Raw genomic sequence first — 21,302 nt, forward strand, 5'->3', positions numbered from 1 at the left:
CAGGGTTTCCATCTTGGCTGGGGAATGGGGGGGGGGGGGGCTCGGCGTAGATTACAGCCCGCTCTCCACGGATGGGCGGGAGAGTCATTCAGGGACGATTCATCCAGCTGCACAGTGGCCGTCTCCCACAAAATCGGTCCCGGCACAGATCCGGCCTCAGTGAGTGTGACATTAAGCAGTGCTCTGGACGGTTTTATTTGGGGTGCCATTTTTCAATCCATCTCTATCAGTGCATATACTTCCCTAAGTGTGAAAGTTGATACCAGTCAAATTTTGGATGGCTCACAAAGTTCTGCTTTTCAAAAATTTTAGTTGGTTATGTTTAGTTGGTTATAGAAAACAGACCTTTTTTGATGGCATTTTCATTTTTCTAAAAAACTAAAATGTTTTTAGTCCATCTATCCATCTACCTATCTCTATCTCTCTCTCTCTCTCTCTCTCTCTTTTTTTAAATTTGTAAATCTGTATTTTACTGTATTTATTGCATTTTATTGTATATTTTGTATATTTTTTTTTCTCCTATGTCGCGTGCCTTATTTGTACTGTGTGTACATAAATGTTCATCAGTGCGCTGCTGTTGTAGACCACCCACAATTTCGTTGCACCCCCACCGTGCAATATTCTCTCTCTCTCTAGATAAATAAATATATATCTCTCTTATATTCTGGATTTTATTTTAAAGCTGAATTTTAAAACCACTAGTGATGAAAATCCCTGCATTCCCTGAACTCACCTAACAGTAAATTGTCTTAGCGACAGCTTAATGGGGTGAACCAAAGTTGCCTCACCACGCAGAAAACAGATGAGGAAAAAAATATTAATGTAATAATGGCATACTAATGTGTTACTGAAGAAGCACGCCCTCCCCAACACTGATCATTTGATTATATTATACAACCTCTCATAGTGGATGCCAGAACTTTGCATAATGTGTTTGATTATAGGCTACAGCCAACGAATGTGAAGATTAAACTGTTTCCAATGATAAGAGAGGAATTTTAACTGAAGGATTTTCTGTTTCTTCAAAAGCGACCGTTGTACATACATCCACGGGCCAGCGGACGGCCCGCTTTGATTAATGACCGCCGCTAACTGGTGATCTGTTAAGTGGTCCGCTAACAGCCTCGAAGTTACGACTCCCATTGAAGCGTCCATTAGCCGCTGTTTAAAAAAAAAAGACCCCGCCCGGGAACACAGGGAGACGCGTGTACGGGGAGAGATTACGCCACGGGTGTTGAAATGTGCTTTAAACTGTGGAGGAACTGCGTTGGAGGTGGGGGGCAGAAGACTTTGATTTTAAACGAGCTGTGGAATCCTGGACGCCTCTGGCAGGCCGCAGGCTCTCTCTCTCTCTCTCTCTCTCTCTCGCTGTCTGTATCTCTCTCGGAGGCGAAACCTATCTGGTTAGCTTCAGTCCCAGCAGCTGGCGACCGCATCTCCTCGCCGCACAAGACACTGTGCGCGACGAGCTTCTCCCCTTGATGGAAGACACATGGTCTGGATTTGGCCGGGCCCTGCAGACCATGCTAGCACTGCATCCCCCTCTCTACCATTCAGTCCAAAGGAGGATTTTCTCCATCCCAGCAGAGCCCACCACTAGCCCAATGGAGGTATTGTCTGGTCCAACCGCTGCCCGCCATTTAGTTCATATTAAAGTTTTGTCCGACCAGTATCCATCATTACATAGATTTTTCTTCCCCAGTTAAGCCAATGCTTAACGGAGATTCTCTTCTTTCCAGTGCCTACAATTTAGTGCTGTGGATGGTTGGCCTGAACTGATATTATGAATAGGTTGAACATAGAGGAACCATTATGTGCCCCAACAAGATCCAAACAGCTGAAGTCGAGACTATGTGAACCTGTCACCCACAGCTCTGGTCTTCCACTAAATCCACAAGCCATCCACAAGACATTCTTTAATAAGATAAGATCTCAAAGACGTACTGTGGCATAATGATAAACAACTGGCCCTAAAGTGATTTCAGAGACTGCTTTTAATATAAACTGAAATGGGAGTTGTAATCCCACATTTAGGTCCCTTTTGGGAGATGGGTGAGGATCACCACTCAGTCAGCAGCAGAGAGTTTGTTTTAACTGTGATCCGTGCTCAGTATCTCAAAATCAGGAGAAATGTTTCCAGTAACCCGACAATTAGCTTTCGCATTGGACCTGACGGAACATCCCATTATGTCGGATAAACGTGAACTATTTTGCAGAAAAAAAAAGAAAATCACATAAATGGCGCAACACAAGGAAGAGGGTCAAAAGCGAAGCTGGATTATGAAGTCATGACCAAATTGCAATCACATCAAAGTGGATGACGCTCTGAGATCTGATGCTACGTGACAGTGTAAGGTTTTGTTCCGAGAACCCTTCTCTTGGAAGGGAACTTTGACTAACTTGCCCACATTTCTGTATGGTTTAGAATCAAAATGCACAATTGGGGGGGGGGGGGATAAGCCGGGGGTGGAGGGTTGGGCCGAATGGCAGAAATTATAATCAACAAGATGCGCTTTTCTTCCAATTTTCATTGACTTACTGTACAAAGACAGGGAGTAGTGCCTTCAGGCCTTTCTATGGTTGTTTATTGTGGGATACTGGGATGTGGGAGGACGGAAGGGGTGGGGGGCGGGGGGGGGACAATTTCAATTGATTCCACCAGTCTACTTCAGTGTTTTAGACTTTCATGTGCAATTTCGGACTCTGACAAACCCGATGGGCGAGCTTGGATGGAGGTTTCACTGCGATTGGCTAGCTGGCCTTCCTCCCCTGGTGTCTGCAGCATGTCTGGGTTATTGGTCTTAAGGTCTCAGGCGGTCTTCTGGGGCCTCATTTCAACAGTGTCTGTCAGGATCTTGGCTCGGTGTAGGAAATGGGTTCACTTACTTTTGTTTTCACATGAAACACTCAGCCAACACCTCAGGCCTTCTATAAACCTATAAAGCAGATTGTTTCAAGCCCCATTCAATGTTAAAGTAAGGTTATGAGATGGTGAAGGGAGGTGGTGGGGGGTGTGATGTTTTTACTAATTGGATTTTGGTATTATTCTTTGCAAAAAGCCATGTAGTTCATTTTTCTTTTGTTTTCCATACAGACAATCTGAAGAGAATCTGAATCTGATCAGACATCTGAAGGGTGTAACTTAAGGTGTTTTCTATTTAAAGTTACAGAGCCAAAACACTCCTGTCCCATTACTATGTACGAGAGCCTTTCTTACTTATTGCACTAACCAAGCTCAGACAGTACAGCATGTCTAGAATGTCAGTCATGGATGACAAATCTAATACAAAACCAAATGTAAAATCTAAGTGAATGAATGCTAATATGCCATTCAAGTTTTTTTCCACAGAACTTAAAGTAGGACATCTTCCTTCAAATGAGATCATACCAGAGTTTGAAGAGTGTCTTGAATCCATTACGGGATTTTTGTGCCATTTAATCTATATAAAATGCAGACGCGCAAGTGCTAAGGCACTCTGCAGTGAGCCGCCTGCCTTCTGAACAAAGCACTTGCTGTTGCAGGCCCTTGATTTTGGATTGACCGATGAGAATCAAGGTCCTGAGCATTTTAAACCGGAAGCACACCTAACTGAGACCACATCCGGGTGCCTGAGGTCCTTCCCTGTGCTCCCTTGTTGGGACGGACTGGAATGAAGCTGACGGGGGGGGACGGGACTTACTTGAGCAGATGTTGAGCTCTGGGGCACGCAGGCCATAGTATCCTGATGGACAGGCGAGGAAGCACTCCCCGTACTGCCTCATCCCCTCCCTCCGCAGGAACAGGAAGAGCTTGGGCTGGCAGGTGAGGCAGCCGTTATCCTTGGAGCAAATCGAGCAGCCTTTGCAAATGGGGTAAGCTCCATAACTAGCTGCAAAAAAGAGCAAAGGTACGTGTTAGCACATACGAACGCTACACTTGAACCACCATGCTGAAAGGCTGCAACACCACAGCAATTCTTTGAACCTTTGACACTTAGGTTTTGATCAAGGGTGTTAGTGATACTTGTTTTATTATAATATTCTGACAGTAGATAATATGAAAACATATGCACCTCCAGCGTTCTTCAGGTGTAGGGTCACAGTGGAAAATGGCAACAAAAGTTAAAATACCTACATGCTTAAGTCTAACTCCCAAAAGGTGACAAGTGAGCAAACTATGTTTCAGCCAAGGCCTGGTCTTTGTCAGATCAAAATTCTGACAGTGGAAATCATGGACTGTGTGAGCAATTAGAAATGTCAATCTTTTTCAAACAGTTCTGTTAAAGGCATTCATCCCCAGCTAAATGTCGCCATTCTGTTATTTTGAAATTCAAATCTGTTATTCTGGCCTGTAGTTCAGATACATAATGCAAGTCTTCTATGTGCTCACAATCATATTTACATTTTATAGTAATAATGTTAACAGAGGTAAATTTAATCCAACATATAATTCCAGCCAAACAGTCTCAGTAAACTATTTAGAATAGTGAAACCAAAATTAAGACCAGATGTGTTACAACTTCTTAAAAGAGTCATGGATTCACAAAGGCCATTAATGCAAACTTCAGTGAGTCATGCATTTTCATTTGCAAATACCGAATACAAATTTTATGAGTGGTAGTTAATTAAGCACCTAGCTCCAGGACATTGTTTTAGGACAGTTGCGGAAAACCTAAATCCACACTGTCTTAAAGCAGGATTGTGTTGCTGATGGCAGACAAAGGAAAAAAAGCAGCAATAACTAGAATATTCCAGATGAATATTTCTGAATGTATACACCACAGCTTCCCGTTTATCGGAGATGTCCTTGGGCATATAATCACTGCAAACAAGAAACGCTGCTATTGATCCGAGCCAAGTTTTAAATATCAGGAGTGCAGATAAAGTAACAGCACAGAGAGGACGACCTACCACAATGCCCCACAAAGCAGCTCAACGAGACCTTAAGAAGCAAGCGAAGCTTGTTCATTCACCATGGCTGGCTGGATCGCATTTCTTTACCACGAAAACAAGGACCACCAGCGGAAACAAGTTCCAAACAAAGATTCCAATGGACTATGAATTACACAACTGCAACAAAGACCTATAATAACGTGACAATGAACACCGTTTAGATTCAATCAAAATGATTTAGACGGGACCTTTTGCACTCAGCGTTGGCACCCCTCATCATCATGTTTCCTGAGCCATGCAGTGTACCTTTTCTCATGAAAAGCATAAACCATGAAACTTGGAACACAGTGTGAAAACGGGAAAAGCTAGGCACTAAGCCGATTTGACATTTCAAATGATACGGAAATTTCCAGGTTGGCTCTTTATTCCAGTTCTATGTTTTCCAGCCTCACTGTGTAAAACGGGGCTTGTTTATCTGAGCTCTTCTGCAGCGGGTTAACGGCCCTCAAATGGTGCACTTATATAACTTCGATTGTATGATAGGTGGGAACTGCCCCTTTAAGAGCACAGACCGCACATGTGCTCCTCGAGGTGGACTGGTGCTTTGACCGACACTCACACAGTACAGTAGTTAAAGAAAAACAGGTCTGTGGGATCGGGCTCTGGCTCAGAATGCCAAAATGAGAATGAGATTAAGCGATAATGGCGCTGCTCCGCTTGTCTCCAGAGCCTCCGTGCTCACGACACCTCATTGATCAACTTCAGATTGGCTCTCAGCGTGTTCCCAAGCAATTTATCTTTCGCAGGGGCTGTCACTCAAGCTGAGAACTGCCATTCCTGCCATTTCCCGCTTGTCTGAGTAACATATTTTGCCACCATTTGCATGTGTGTTAGAGCGTTCCACTCTGACACCAGACTCTAATTGGTTTGCGGGCCGACTCATCTGCTAAATGAACAAGAAAATGATAAATAAGTAAGAGATTCAAACTGTACCCATTTCGAAATAGCCTCTTTTAATGCGAACTGTCACATCCTTTTTGTTCATAATGTACACAATACATACCAAGACACCATCCAGGATCTTCTAGGTATCTCTCAAAGAATTCTCACTGTGCCAATGCACTAATGACATTAGACATCCACACTAGTTGTTATGCTGCTAAACAATTCCAGCAATATGCATTCTATGAGCACATTCCCCTGTATTCTTTATTTTTGGCAGACTATGCACAGTCTTAGGTTCCAGGGATTTTCCTGTTGCCTGTAGACATCAAACAAGACTAAGTCTGAACACCTTTTCTCTTATTTCACAATTCTGTATCATCCTCTGTGAATGCTGATAAAGCAAACACCAGCATTAGAAGCTAAACTCCAGAGTGACACACCGTTATTAAGGGAATTTTAACAATAATCTAGGAAGGAATATATTTCCATGTTTATGCTTTATCTAGGGAGGAACTGAACTAGGTGTTTTTTCTTTATGACAGTCGATTTCAGTTCAGTTACCTAGGGCATGTTTACAGTAAACTGACATTGATGGTAAATGGAAAATAGTGCCACTCTGTCCTCCCGTAAAGTCATCACATTGGGTAGAAGGACACCAGGCCAGATACGAGTAGAGAATGTATGCTCTATTTGTTTTTTGTTTTTTTTTCCGAAACAGTGAGACAAAACCAACAGAGAAACCTGACACTGGATCTCTACCGAGCATGTGTTGACAGTGACAGGTTACTACACTAACACCACCTAATTCCAGAGGGTGACCGTGCCAATCAGTGTCCATTTAACGCCACCAGAAGGGACGTCTCAGAACACGCCCTGGGATTAGATATGGAAGCAAAATCCAGGAACACAGTCATCCATACAGTGGAAAAAAGAACATTGTTGAGCATAGCACCTTTTAACTGTCATAACCTGAATGCTCTTTCCCCCTGAATCCAGGCAGATGTGCCTGATCTGAGTGCCAGCAAGTGCGTCACCCACCTTAATGACGTTCTTGGGGCCGGAGACATGATTCATGTGACCAGTCAATGCGATCACCCATATTATCTGTACTTACGCACATATTGCGTTGGGCGGTCTCAGCTCGCCGGGTTATCACAGCGGCAGGATCGGATAAACCTGCACCTGCTAAATCTTGTCCACAAAGTTTTAGTGCAGGAGTGTCACGCCTCTCTCAGCGAGCTTACACCAACAACCTAATGAGCAGATTTGGCCACCGCTAAACATTCCCGTTGTCCTGACAGGCTCTGCTACCCGGGACATAAATCCCAACTATGAGGTTATGGAGAGGGCCGCAATTTAACAAATTCAAATCTAATTTCTCTGTGGCCACTGTTGGTGGCCACTGCACAGCACTTGTGGATCATGCCCCCTCCCCCTCCCTCATCCACGTTATTGCTGAAGTTCATAAAGTCTGTTTGGGTTGATTGTTTGATTTAATTGTGCAACAGATTTTGATTGTGCCCCAAAACAATGGGCTGCAACTTAACAAAACACAATGATAGTCACTGTTTGGATCACACTGATCCCACATCCTACAATTATATGTGGATAAAAGGGGAGAATATGCAGCAGACTGGTAAAGCTTTTTTTTAAACAGCTATTATAAGATTTTATGTCAGGGTCATGTCTGGGGAAGGCATTCCCTACAAAACCCACAGATATGGCAAAAAGTCACGCTGGCTTCCTAAGTCTTCAGTCAATCTCTAGTCCAACAGACACCTGAACCAACTCAGACAGTGTAAATCTCTGTGGGTCTATTGACAGCACTCCATAGTTAAGCACACTCTGACTGCCCAACAAATTCAGGCAGGATTGCGTGGCCCTGTAACCCAAGAAAGTATTTCCTAAGCCAAATATAAATTCAGCAACTTATTACCAAACACAAAAGGCCATAAATCACACTGCATGCTACCGCTACACTACTGTATTAGATTGGTGCTATATTACTGAGACATGTGGTCACCATGGTTATCACAATCAGTACTGAACACTTTGAATGGACTATAATCCATTATAACCAACTGTCTCTAAATTCAAATATGAAATTTCAGCAAGGATTTTCTTATCACTCAATAGTTTTGCACACAAATCTTTTTTGCTATTTTCAGTGACTACTTTATGTGAGATGTGTGTGGATTACAAAAAACTAAGAAAGAATTGCTTTCTTAAATTCATTACTCAAAGTTTCAGACAAAGCGCTATAGCAGTTAAACTCCCTCACCCCTCCCAATTTGCCTTTAGACACATATTTTACACATTCCACTGTTGTGGACATCAAGCAGGCGGTCACTGTTCATTCCCTTACACGTTGCACTGAATTCACTATATGCTACGGTGAATCTAGGAGAAACTGTAAAACCATCAGAGTCCAATAAGTAAAACAACATCTATAGCAATGTTTTTATGTCACACTAGAGGAGAAATGATCAAAGCGCTCTGGTCTGTAGGAATTTTTTTGCGTTCTCTCTAAATTACAGCGGATAAACCTAATTTGGCAGCGATGAGTATTTGTTTTTCCAGCATGGTATGTACCCTGAAATGTTAGCGAAGTATGTCAAGTGTTGCTATGTGTGTGAGCTATGGCAGCAGGCATTTTACTGGGAGGAAAATGGTTTCTCCAAAACAATCTGCTATTTGACCGAATATAGAACAATATCTGGACATGTTTGACTGGGCTTTTTCTTTGAACAAAGTACTTATGTTGCCTTTGATTCTTGATTTACTTTGTTTGATTAAAAAAACTGATATGAGACCACATGTAGTTTCATACAAAACAGGCAATTATTTATTATAATTATGCATGAATAATGGTAGGATATTATGTTATCTTCATGATGTTGCATCCAGTTTCCGTTTCAATATAATCTTTTTCATCAAGAGTTGCCTACTTCCTCCACTAAAAGTCTACGCTACTGCCTCAGTGAGCAGTATACAACAAGCCCTTGAAACAGTCAACAGACCCTTAAAATCCTTTCCCCTAAAATGAAAAACCGACATTATTCACAGTTTGGCCACAAAATAAGTCATTTGTGACAAAAAATCTCCACAGTCACCATTTCTTACAGAAATCTAATGACCCTCATTTTTAGTGTACAGCAGACTAGTCAACTACTGCAAATCATTCAGAAGTGTCATCTGCCTCGTGGGACTGACACCGGCTGTTTCATTCTCTTAAACCTTCAGGACCACACAAAAAAAACACACACACAAACACAGACACACTGCAAGCAGGCAAAGGACAACTTTGCACTTCAGCACTTCTGGTATGTACCCGGTGGAAACATATATACATGTTTTTTTTTGGTTTTTTTTTGTTTCATTGTTTTAACTCCCATCTAGGTAATGCCTCTGTAGTCAGATATTTTTTAGCTGTACCTTTAAATTAAGATTGCTATTGTTACTGTTTAGCAGTTTCCTGGTGACCTCAGTTGCCTGTCATTGCATCACTGTAGACCTTTTTTGCTGTTGTTCTAGTGTCTGCCACAGAGACATGAGACAATGCAGGACAGACCGCATTCACATAACCGCAACAGACATAGTTTGCTCTCTGGCCATAAAGTCAGACCAAGCATATTCAAAGCCACTCAAAATGACCACAGGACACAAACACAGATAGCACAGTATCTGCATGCGCACACAGAGAAAGTATTGCTAGCTGAAATACATGCAGCTACTACACCACAATCTCTTTGGTCACCCTGCTTATAGTCTGTGAACCATCATTTGCCTGTTCAGGTGAGCGCAGGGCATTTTAACAGATATTTCCTCTTGTTCATCCAAAGCAGATAGTAGGAAGCTACTTATGGGCTACAAGTAATCCCTTCCGTCGGTTCAGGAATGGGAGGGGCCGGAGTTTGTCTTGAACCACACTGAAGCGCAATCCATTTTGATTGGAGGTCCAAACGTGTCACAGCCACAGGTGAATTTAACGGCTGAAAACACGGTGACGGGCATCACCCAGCACTGCTGGGACCAGTGGCACTCTCACACAAAGATGACGTCACAGCCGCTCATTAAAAGCTTCTGCTACTTTTATACAATAAAAGTAAAATTGCGTATCTTTTATGAGAGAGTTTTGATCGTTCCCATCCGAAATCTTGCCAAGAGTCATCCACTGTAATGGAAAAGAAATCTGGCCTAGTTGTCACAGCTAATGTCGTGTTTATTCAATTTGCTTCAGCGTGTGGCAGACAGATGTGTTGCCGTTAAGTTCGTGGGTGAATTGCAGGGGAATCTACCTTGCCAAGGGTTATTTTCTGTCTGCGCTTTGTAAGCCTGCTTTCATTGGACATCCTGCTATGTAATGAGAATATGCCAAAATCCATTCGAAGCCCCCTTAATCACAGTGTAAGGCTTCATGGGAAACCTCTATTACCTGTGGACTGATAATGAAGTAGTTCAGGCCAGTGTAACAGATGCAGATCTACAGAGGTGGCAAAATGGAGAGTCTAATGCGCTCTTTCAAAAGACGAGGTGGGGTTCTCTTCTCTCTGCACACCTCCCGACATGGCTGCAGTCATGTTATTGTGATGAAGTCCTCTGTGTGTGCCCAGCCATTATTTTTGCCTATATCTGGAAACATGATTTCGAACCATTTAACTTCAAGTCCTGGGCAGAATGGGAACACTCATAGATGCAAAAGACATGGTAGTGCTTTTAGAATATAAAACATATACATACCGTACACTGCACTAGTAAGAGGAAAACCTCAGCCCTTGTAAGCTACAAAGCCACAGGCTGGTTATGAGGTTTTCTCTTCTTATGTGGTGAAAATTGCATTTGCCAACAGAACCTTATATGTATACTTTACTTCTTAACATTGAAGCGATTATTGTCTCTTTTTTCACCCCCCAATAATGTTTTCGGCTTTCCTTGATTCTGTCCAATCAAGATTTGTTAGCAGCGACCACTTTCACACACTTTAAAATGTGCAAGGCTCTGAGGTCCGTGTCACCTTTTGCCACAAAATACACCCAACTCGGTCTGCATCGCACAATGGCTGACCATCTGCTGCAAAACCAAACTTTTTTTGTGACAAAAATATTCTGGTTTATGCTCTGCAAACCAAGTGCATCTCACCCACTCATACAACAGCTGTTAGTGACTGGGGCAACAAGTCCGCATTGTAAAATCCAGGCTGGCCCAATGTTAACCAGCCTCACGATGGGTATGCATTGTTCTACACTGTGAAAGTTGGTATAAGACAACTACATCAAACCACCCACATTTGGTGCATATGACTTTATTGGTCACGGTTTTGAAAATCACACTTCTTTCAAAAATAAGAAGGAGGGAAAAAAACTTGTGTGTAAGCGCTGAAGGCACATTTCTGCTCTAATTTAGCAGAAAATATTTTGGACTTGCTTCTGTTATGCAGCTGGAAATAGTCAGGATTAGGATATATTTTTTTCAGTTTACTTTAACAGATCGTACTGTATACACATGTTTATAATTTAAGATAATCCTACTGCTTTTAATGATTTTGCAGCATGTGTCTGAGCAAACATTTCTTCTCAAGCTTACTCCCCAAGTCAAAGTGTTCCTAGAACAAAAACAGATTGTGCACGGCAGGCGTTGAGACATCTATTTATATCAATTACAAGGCAGGCAAATGCACAAAATGCTAAAAGCAAACACCTTGTTGGGTTTAGTGCTTTACTAAGGGGAAAAGCTGTGAGCAGCACAGGTCTGCGGGTTGCCTCGCCTCCAGGTGAAAGTAAATCAGAGAGAAACCAGGTTACTTTCCTCGTCCGCACCTTGCCCACTGGCATGGAGCAGGAGCGTGGTAGATGTCTCTGAAGTGGTAGAATGGGGTTTGCAGACTCCATTCCCCCTTCTTCCAGGAAACTGACTGATCAAACATCCGAGTGACAACGGCAACGTGTGCGCGGTCACAGCCGCCGCAGGTGTTTTCGTTCCGTGCTTTGGCTCTCCAGGTATTAGCAAACGTGTCATTTCCTTAGAATCCTTTTCCTGCCTCGCATGCAGACCTTCACCGCCAGCATTACTGCCCTGCAGAATGGGGCCGAGGCTGCATACCAGCCGCCTTCATTCACTGGAAGCCATAAATCTTGCTGCTCCTTTCCACGTATTCCTTGCATTTTGGATTTATGACCCCGGCTGCACCAGATCACTCCGTTACTGAACTCCCCCCATTTTTTTTTTTTAAACTGACGCACTTTTCATAAACATGCACTTCATAAAAATACCATTTAGCCGCAATGCCGTTTTTCGAAGTTTTTTTGGCTCCCCCTGCCCATTTCAGAAAAAGGTTTCATTTCCTTATGGCGCATGGCGCGGTACACACACAGATATTACCTTACTGTCAAGCTGTGTTGATGCTGTGGAATTGCTCCGCAGTTAGCAAAAAAGCTTCGGCGCTTACTGGAAACTTCCCAGCAATTCTGGCTGTAATCACTGCCTTACCAGCAAAACATCAGTGTCGCTTTATCTGTCCTGGCAGGGGCTTTATCAGACCTTTCACAGTGTGTTTTCAAGGACAGTCTGGAAATACTCTTCATCTTTCAGCGTAATTCCTCTAAGCATCGAGGGCTTCACCTTATTTTACTGGGAAGGTGACCCAAACTCGTTGGACGATTCCAGGATTTTTCAGCATTTTATCATGGATTTTGGCTTATACCTGGCGCAAGATTGTTTCACATCTGGAGTACCTCACACTTATGAGGCGAAACTTCTCCTTTATTAAAAATACGCAAAACTCTCTCTCTCCTGTGCTTAATCAAATTGAAGGACCCTGAGAAGGGACAACGAATCCATTAGAGTGTTCACCAGTCACATGTGAATGATAAATGCAACACTGATGCCTCAGATATTGGGGACACATTGTGACCTGGGGCACAAGGAAAAGTGCCACAGGCTCGGTCCCCAAGCCAGCAGCTGCTGCTCCATAGCCAGTAGGGTATACTGGCTATGGAGCAGCTGTAGGGTCAGTCTCCACCCTACAGCCAGATATACTTGACTGAATCAGACCTTGACCTATGTTACAAAGCACCTGTTAGTTTCTGATATGAAGAACCATCCATAGAATCTGCTCTCTGAAGCTCTTTAAGTGCCAGAATGCTGTTATTGTGGTTTTTTTGCAAGCACAAGGCTTAGGTAGAAAAAGAAACCGAACACTGTTTCCTTGAACACATTATTTAATAATTAAAAGTATAATCTTTTTGATCCCTTAATTCTATCACTGGATCATGCATTACACCAATTATTAGTTTAATTATGTAATGAGGATGAGAACCTAAAAACCTTGTCTACATTTGGCCAAGAACATGCATTTAGAAACAGTAAGCCTCTACAAATACTAGGGTCATCCCCAGGACCTTTCCAAAGGGTTCCAGTTTTAGTGCAGGTTGGAGGCAACGCATGCCTTCAGTGACTTGCCAAGGTTTTCATCAGCGCAAACGTCTTAACGTCAACTTAAACGTGTTACGTTTTTTTCTTCTCCATTTGTGTGTTCAGGCATTTCATGTTTTATTTGCTTCAACACTTGAGCACTCCACTGGATCACTTTGGCCTGAAAAAAGGAAACATGTTTTCCACTTTTTTTATGAAAAAAAGGAAGGAGGGTGGCTCAAATTAGCACACCTGTTGGTAATTTATCACACATAAACCTCACACCTAATTTTCGCACCTGTAGTTCGATTTGCTGCGAGTCCTGTAAGCAATTCGGTCACACATGCTTTTGTGAAAAACCGACGGCTCCAAATGTCCAGGTTGCATGTGTTTCCAGCGGACACCCGATAGGTTTCCCCGGCGAGGTCTGGGGAGCATTTGAAGGTATTGCAAACACTGGACAAGATGCTTTTGATTTCTCCACACCACGCACACCTCTCTGGCGGGCCCCACACCCCACTGGCCCCGCCGCTCCCCCCCGCCATTCTCACTCCGCTTCCAACCAAGGCCCATCTTCGGAAAAATACCGGCCGATATGAATAGAATGCTTTTCTTTGCCAGGACGTATAAAAAACAAAGAATGCTAGGGTGTCTGATCTCAAACCCCCTACACCAACCCCCACCCCCATACACACACACACACACACACACACGCACACACACACACACACACACACACACACACGCACACACCTCCAGTGCAGAAGTGAACCAACCCCATTCCTCAAACCATTCCCTCCCCGCGCTGCTGGCCCCCCTACTGTCGCAGTGCATGTGAACCATGCTGCAGAGTTATACCTCATTAACCCTTTAACAAGATACACCCACGCGCCCCCCATGGCCTGTGTGGGAGATCTGAAGTGATCGCGAGGGTCAAAAGTGGAGCGCACCGCGGGGGGACCGAGGCGAGACAGGGTTTCATTTTCACACACGGCCAAAAGACAAACCCAACATCAAAGCCCGGTGCCCGGCGCTGCGGCTTTGTGTAGACGCGTTCCGGGCCCTGCGGAGACACGTGGCGTTCATCCTCGCTCCCAGGCCTTGCAGAGCACCTTTTGTTTTTCTGTCCATCCATTCAGGACGTGTGACATTTCGGTGTGAAATTGCCTGTGCTGTTTGTGTAACGCAAGAGGCTGGCCATTTAGACTTTGTGTTAAAGATATTAGCACATTCATTTCTTCCTACCTCATATCCAAATTCAAATTACCAGCCAGGGTAAATGTCTCACGCTAAATATCCCACAAGCTAAATATTTTGAAAGCCTGAAAAAGTGGGTATCTTGTTTCAGGGAATCACAAGGCACTATTTAAAATATGAATGCTGTTGGAATATATTAACAACCTGACTAAAGCAGCACATGTAGCAAATGAAGAAAGAAAACATCTTTGTCAGGTTAATATCAGGCAGAATGTGAGTCTCACTCTAGGCAGCTTACAGTGAAATGCAGTCAGCCTTGTCCTTTAAAACCTGTCTTGCAGGTTACAGATTTGTCATGTATTCTGTAAATCGCAGTTCACTCAAGTCAGCTGTCAATCACACTTAGTCGCCACACATGAGAGACCTTTACATTCATTACCACACAAGATGCTACAGTTTCTTAAAAGAGTATGAATAAATGTCACTCATACCTTGTACAGTACTGTAGTCTCCATTCAAAAGCGGAGAACCGACGAGCTACATTTTGCCACACTAAAAATAATACACCAATGGAGAATTTATCAATCCCTAAAACTATCTTCATAAACTAGTTCAGAAAAGCATTTCACACAAGAACACTTCCTCGGCGGGCCAATGTCCTTATTCTTTAAATGTCAATGCAACATTGTGCTCCTCTGAATGTAGGCTGCATGTCTTGCTACTGTTTGAACACATTTAAATATAGCTTTGCAATATGCTTTGCAATTATCAGCCAATCATACAAGTCTGTGACTGTTGGATTTAAAAACATAGTTTGCATAGTATTAACAAAATGCCTCCTTACCTCCATTACAGGCATACCATTATAGGCACATCTAAAATATCTATCAATGTGACATGACACATGGTATCCACAGGCTAGAAGTGGCAGGTGAGGCACTGATAGTAAATAGAAATGTCCACACGGGGCATGGTGTAGATGAGCCCTTGTAGTGGACAGCTGGCAGCAGGAGCTAGCAGGTGCCACCTAACTGGTGGAAACCGGTGACACACACACCAAAAAATTTACTCAGGGTCGTCACCGATCCATGGTGTCACGCAAATGTGTCTCCCCATGAAGGGGGTGAGCACTGTACTGGGAAGACGGGAAGTAGCCTTGCACTTCTGCGTCCTAGGAGAGCATGCAATGATGTGAAAGCTCAGCCAACCACTCTCAAGGAGGAGGCGGCAACGCCAGGCCTGATTGGGTTCAGGTCCCACATGATCATTATTCCTCCTTTCAACCCCGTGGTTGTGGAACATCCTTATGCCCCAAGGCAAAGAGGACGGATTCAATCAAGCGAAAATAAACTGAAAAAGAGCTCTACAGATGTGACCAGTAGAGTCGAAACATTAAGAGGATGCATCTGAAGCTGGTCAGTGTCGTGTTTTTCTGAACTGGTGAGTGGATTCATGACCATTATCAGTAGAATTCTTCCTCGCTCAGACCCATTCACATTCATAGCAGGTTTCTGACATCTTCAGTAAGGAGACATCCTCCTGAGACACAGCTTATTACAAAGTTTAATAGCTTGCTTTGTTGCACAATGCAGAAAAAGAAAGGCATTAGATACACTAATGAAGGCAGAGGATCAGATAAATTAGCTCTGTTTCAGAAAGGTGTCAGGGTGCTATGAGTCATGATTTCCTTTAGAAAGCATCAGAAGAAACAAAACACTTTGCATGGAACATGCCCATTAACTAAAGATGTGGGTGGCTTGAAATGCATACGCATATCATTACAATGATGTCAGATTACAAGATCAATTCTGATTTGGCAGGTGAAAACACGTTATAGTACTTTGCTTACAAATGGGAAACAAGCGTGGTTTTGTGGATTGGCTGGTTATATTACAGTGCCCCGGGCCCCTTGTGATAAAAAAGCATGGTAATAACACACTTCTTGGGTTTTTTCCTTAACAAACCTACCTGCGAGCTAGTAAATCAAAGGTATACTTGGTTAAAATACCACAGATAAACATGGTCATGCTCCTCCAAGAAACACATCAGTGTCCTACCCTTTCTCTGGTAGTGCACTATTTTTTTACAACCATAAACTTTATAGTCAAACTCAATGGTGGCATGAGAATAGGTGTTACTGACATTAACCAGCCACATATCATCTATCACAACACCAACAGCGTAAGACCATTAGTATGTGTAAACATGTAAATCACACCTACCTGATGCTTCCCTGCATTTATTACCTGTCTTGCTAATGACTTGTTTATGTAGGGAAAAGACTGCAGTGGAAAGATCTAGCTTTTCTGAAAACATGACAATATCAGGTTGAAGCCAGCCAAAATGTAATACAAATGTATAACGGCAGACACAAAAAAAGAATTTGAAAAATTTTATGGATTCATTCTTTTTTTCTAAAGTTTACCCCCTTTTATAGACTTAATTCAAAGTCTGGTACTTTTAATGGAGTTAACAAAATGAATATAATGGATTTCAGAATACCCACACTCACCGCGAATGAGGTCTGTTTCACTGCACATATTCAATAATCCAACAATTCAAGGGAAAGTGTCTAAGACCACATGCATTCTAAATTATAGCTCTGCTTGTAAATTTACAGAGTGATGTTTTACAGATTACAAAGCTCAAACCAAAATTTTCAGCCTCACATGGTCTGCTTCAGTAATTTTCATATTTTTTGATGACAGATATTTGCATATAGACAAAAGAACACGAAGCCGAAATCACTTTAAGATGACAGCAATACAGAGCAACAACAAAGACCACAACCACACATCCAACTGAAAGGCAAATGCTGTACTGGAACACATCTCATCATGCATTTGTACATTGCAGAAAAATGGAGTCACAAAAGGGTTAGTCTGAAAACACCCAGAAACACCTGAGCTACTGTGTGCGAATACTGGACCTAATTGAATGCTTTGTATTCAGACCATTGAGGCTGGCTTCATGCATATTGTATTTTTTCCAATATAAAATATCATCTATGCAGCTCTGTTACACTAGGGTTCTGGAGGGCCAGAAGCTGTCTGACTTCCATTACACCTAAGCTCTTAATTAGCCAATAAAATCAATTACCAGCAGTTATGTGTCCCTGTCGCACACTGTCAGATGCTGTTGACTTCTCTCCCCTTTCTGAGTGTGTTGCTGCTTAACCATGAATGCAGTAATTTGGGCTATCAGCTTTGCTGCAGTTACTGATCTGACTTCTCTCATTAGCCTTCTGTTCGGACCCATTCCTCCCCGGTTCCTCGGGCCTGACCACCAAGAACCTCTGCTCATCTGAAGCACGCTCTTTCACAAACTTGTGAAAGACAATGAGCTAAGCATTAGGGCTCTGTAATTACTCCCATCCGTCCCCCTGATTAAAAACACGCTCGGCTTCTGAGCTCCGCGGCGAGAGAGGCCTCTGTTTGATGCAGCGCAAGCCGCCCGCTTGTCCCGGTGCCTCCAAAGTGCCGCATCGATCAGATAGATCTCAGTTAAAAAAAGCCGTTCGGTGGCTTGGCTTCTGGTCCAGCTAGGAGATAGGGTAGGAGAGGGGACAGCAGGGGTATTTGCATCTGTGTCCCTCGGACTCCCAAATTAGAGGCGAGTTGTGCTGTGAGACAGTTTATTACATCTGACCAGCACACTTCCTCTCCATTCCAGAGGCACTGCATGCTGGGGCTGATTTTGATGTGGTGTGTAAGCGTAATTAGAGGTCCCATAAAAGCAGAAGAAAAACCCTGTCCATCTGCAGCACGTGGGGTGGGGGGGGGTGAAGGGGGGGAGGATCTGTAGATCAGGGCTAGGAGCTGTTGTTGCCATTTGTGGGGGCCCGGATGTAAATATCCGTTGCTGTGGGTGATGAGCTCCTTCCCTGGTCCTCCTCAGCAGGCCTTCTAAGTCCAATGCCACTGAGACCCGGAGATCAGCAAAATATGGGCATGCGTTGTGACAGGTGAACACGTGCGCCGAGTGGCACCGATCGAGAACCAAGCCAGAGGCGGTGCTCCAGTTGCCCTTCCTCGCCTGGAGAGCGCCAATAAAGGCGTTCGGGGTAGTCAGCCACTCATTAACTGTCAAGAAGATTAGACAACTGTTTGGCGTGTCTCGAATTTCCAAGCGGTTTGCCACAGCTGAATTTAACCGAAGCGTGCCAAGGATAATGCCAGTCACTGCACTCTGTCAGTAATGTAGAGGCAGCTATGAGCACCCCTAACACTGAGACAAATGTAAGCCTACATACCCAGCAAACTATTGAATCTGCACCCTCGACCTGCTTCTTTCACCTCCCGTACTCCTCTCCATCCGCGCGGCATTGGTTCCATCTCACATTGAAGGCCTTTTCCCTGCTCTGCTTGGCTGCCAACTCTGGAGCGTCACAGCTTTTGACCACCAGGGGGCTACTGGTAGGAGGAGTTACTGGGGGGATCCGCAAACCTCGCTGTCTGTAACTTGCTTCCAAACATTCAATAGATGCACGGACTGTATGGCCAGGTGTTCCAGCACTTGACCTACGCTGTTCGGAGCTTATTTTTAAGAATTGTTGTACGTTACACCAACATGTGCTCCTAATTTGGCCGCACAAAGCCAATGTACACCCCCCACTCGGTGCCCCTTTCGCGTGCCCACACAAACAACGTTCAGAGATGAAAACCAAAAGCACTTGGGTCTGGATCGGCTGCTGTGCCTTTGAACCGTACAAATGAAACCAGGGCTTCGGTCTGACTGCACGCGCAAACGAAGGGGGATGCAATGGTGTCGCTCTGTTACCTAAAGGAGGAAGGAAGTGGGCTAAGAATTCCACGTATTCATTCTTGGGGGATGCCTCAATGTTTCTTTCTGTCCGATTCAATTAGTTTAATTCTGAGAAACTGAAAGATGGATAAAATATGTAAAAGCCTGTTCAGCTTTAAATACATTTACTTTTAGCATCTTATTTATTGAATTGAATTCCATTTCATTGATTTTAAACTTAAACGGACACATATGTGCACAAATTTTTTGTCATATTGTATGTCATATCAGTTACTATCCTTAATGTAATTTGTGTTCTATTTGTCTGTGCACCAGTCTTTTCACACATTCTATTTCATATCTCCTTTTGTTTTGTACTGCTCTTCTGTAATCCACCGTGTGTTTGACCTTTGACCCTCAGCTATTTTGTAGCTGCTAGGATGGCAATGGAGGATGAAGGCTATAAATGTTGCTTTTGCTATGAATACCACTTCTTTGTTTCTTGGCTGTACCTCCACCTGTAAACTAATTTGCTCCATTACTTGAAATAAAATCCATTTTGGAATTTTACTGCTCAATAAACTTACAGATTCAGACAAAATTGAAGACACTGGTCTGACATGTTAGTAGCTTTTTATATTAAGTTATAATTGCTTTAAAGACATATTAAACAAAACAACTAATAATAAACAAAACAAAAAACCCTTGGTAAAGGTCACAGAATTATTCTCTCACTACGATGGTAAACTGAACCTTTTTCTCCCTCATCTCTGGAGTTTCCAATCAACACAGGGAAATATACCTACTACATTAACATATATAACCAGTACACTTTATTTCACATTTCCGAAAATGAACGTTTACAGTGCGGTAAAATGGTGCCTGAAAGCAAACATCTGTTAGGCATTTAGTATTAGCAGCACATGTGATACACTGATGACAGTGATTTAGGGTGGAAGTGAGTATCCCTCATGTATTCTTCAAACAAAAAAAATCTACAAACAATGAAAAATTCTCTGTATCCACGTGATTAATGGAAATGGACTCAACAGTGTTAGAAAATCGGCTTTTTCAACTGTAGGAAATCAATCTTTCTCTCATCTCACAAATTAAACAAAGAAGGTTTAAGTTGTCAAATCTACGGCGTGAATCCAAACTCTTAGGGGAGGGGTGCTCAATCTTACGGCTTTGACTTTACACTGAGAAACAATTCATTTTTTTCACAATTTTCTTCACAAGTTTTGTGGTCACTAACATGGATGAAACCTTTGTATGTGTGTGAATGTAACATGAATGTAAATGGAAAACAAAAATACTACATGCTTACATTTGTCACTGGAAGCTTAGGACAAAGTTCCCGACTGGTCAGATTGAATCCTGCTCCTGGTGTGCTTTCTTTAGCACACAACACGAATGTTAGCAGTGGACTTAAGAAGAGCTTAGCTTCGTTTTTGGTGGCTATCACGAACTGAAATGTTTGTTTTTTTTTTCCTCATACAAGGGCATCAAAGTATACATTCCCTAATAAATAACAAGATCTCCTTCATTGTATTTTTCTCAAAAATGATGTGTTGCTATACTTGTTTATGGGTCTTTCAAATGCATTTGAACACTGGTTGAGCTTACTGAGAAAAAAATATGGGTCTTTTGTTAAAAGGGAAAACAAGAGGAGATAAGCCACAGTTGATCATGTGGCCCTTAACTAATCCAACTGAAAGTACGTTCCCTACACTGCTCTTAGCTGGGATAAGTGCCTCAAAATTTCTCGAGGTGTTGACGTATTGAAGACTCTTTTTCCAAAGGCTCACTTCAAGTGTCCAGATTCAGGCCAATGTGTTCGCTCTTAATGGGAATAAGATGCTTTGGTCAATAGGTCACAGAGGGGAACTTTGCCACTTTTGGTTACTGATAGATACTTGTTTGTGTTCTAAAACAGCACTGTTTTACATTAATTGGACACTGAGTGCCGCTTCAGCTCAAGACATTCAAAAGGTCGAAGGCTCAATAATGTGTCAGTGACCACGTTAAGAAAAGGTCAGATTTTTGGAATGAAACAACCCAGATGAATGCAATAAATAAAGCAAGGACAAAATGGGGGTTTCTCTTTTTATGGAAAGCTCAGAGGCTGAGGGAAC

The 21,302-nt window shown here is 42.9% G+C and overlaps 1 protein-coding gene across 1 annotated transcript in view; it reads right to left on the reverse strand.

Annotated features, from left to right (window-relative positions):
- rspo2 (R-spondin 2) overlaps positions 1-21,302 on the reverse strand; it is a 53,675-nt gene that overhangs the window by 25,702 nt on the left and 6,671 nt on the right. The window contains exon 3 of the mRNA XM_036539600.1: positions 3,681-3,869. Within this exon, the coding sequence (XP_036395493.1) occupies positions 3,681-3,869 (189 nt within the window). The remainder of the gene's footprint in view (positions 1-3,680; positions 3,870-21,302) is intronic.

Source organism: Megalops cyprinoides, chromosome 10, assembly GCF_013368585.1.
Source record: "Megalops cyprinoides isolate fMegCyp1 chromosome 10, fMegCyp1.pri, whole genome shotgun sequence".
NCBI classification, from domain to species: domain Eukaryota; kingdom Metazoa; phylum Chordata; class Actinopteri; order Elopiformes; family Megalopidae; genus Megalops; species Megalops cyprinoides.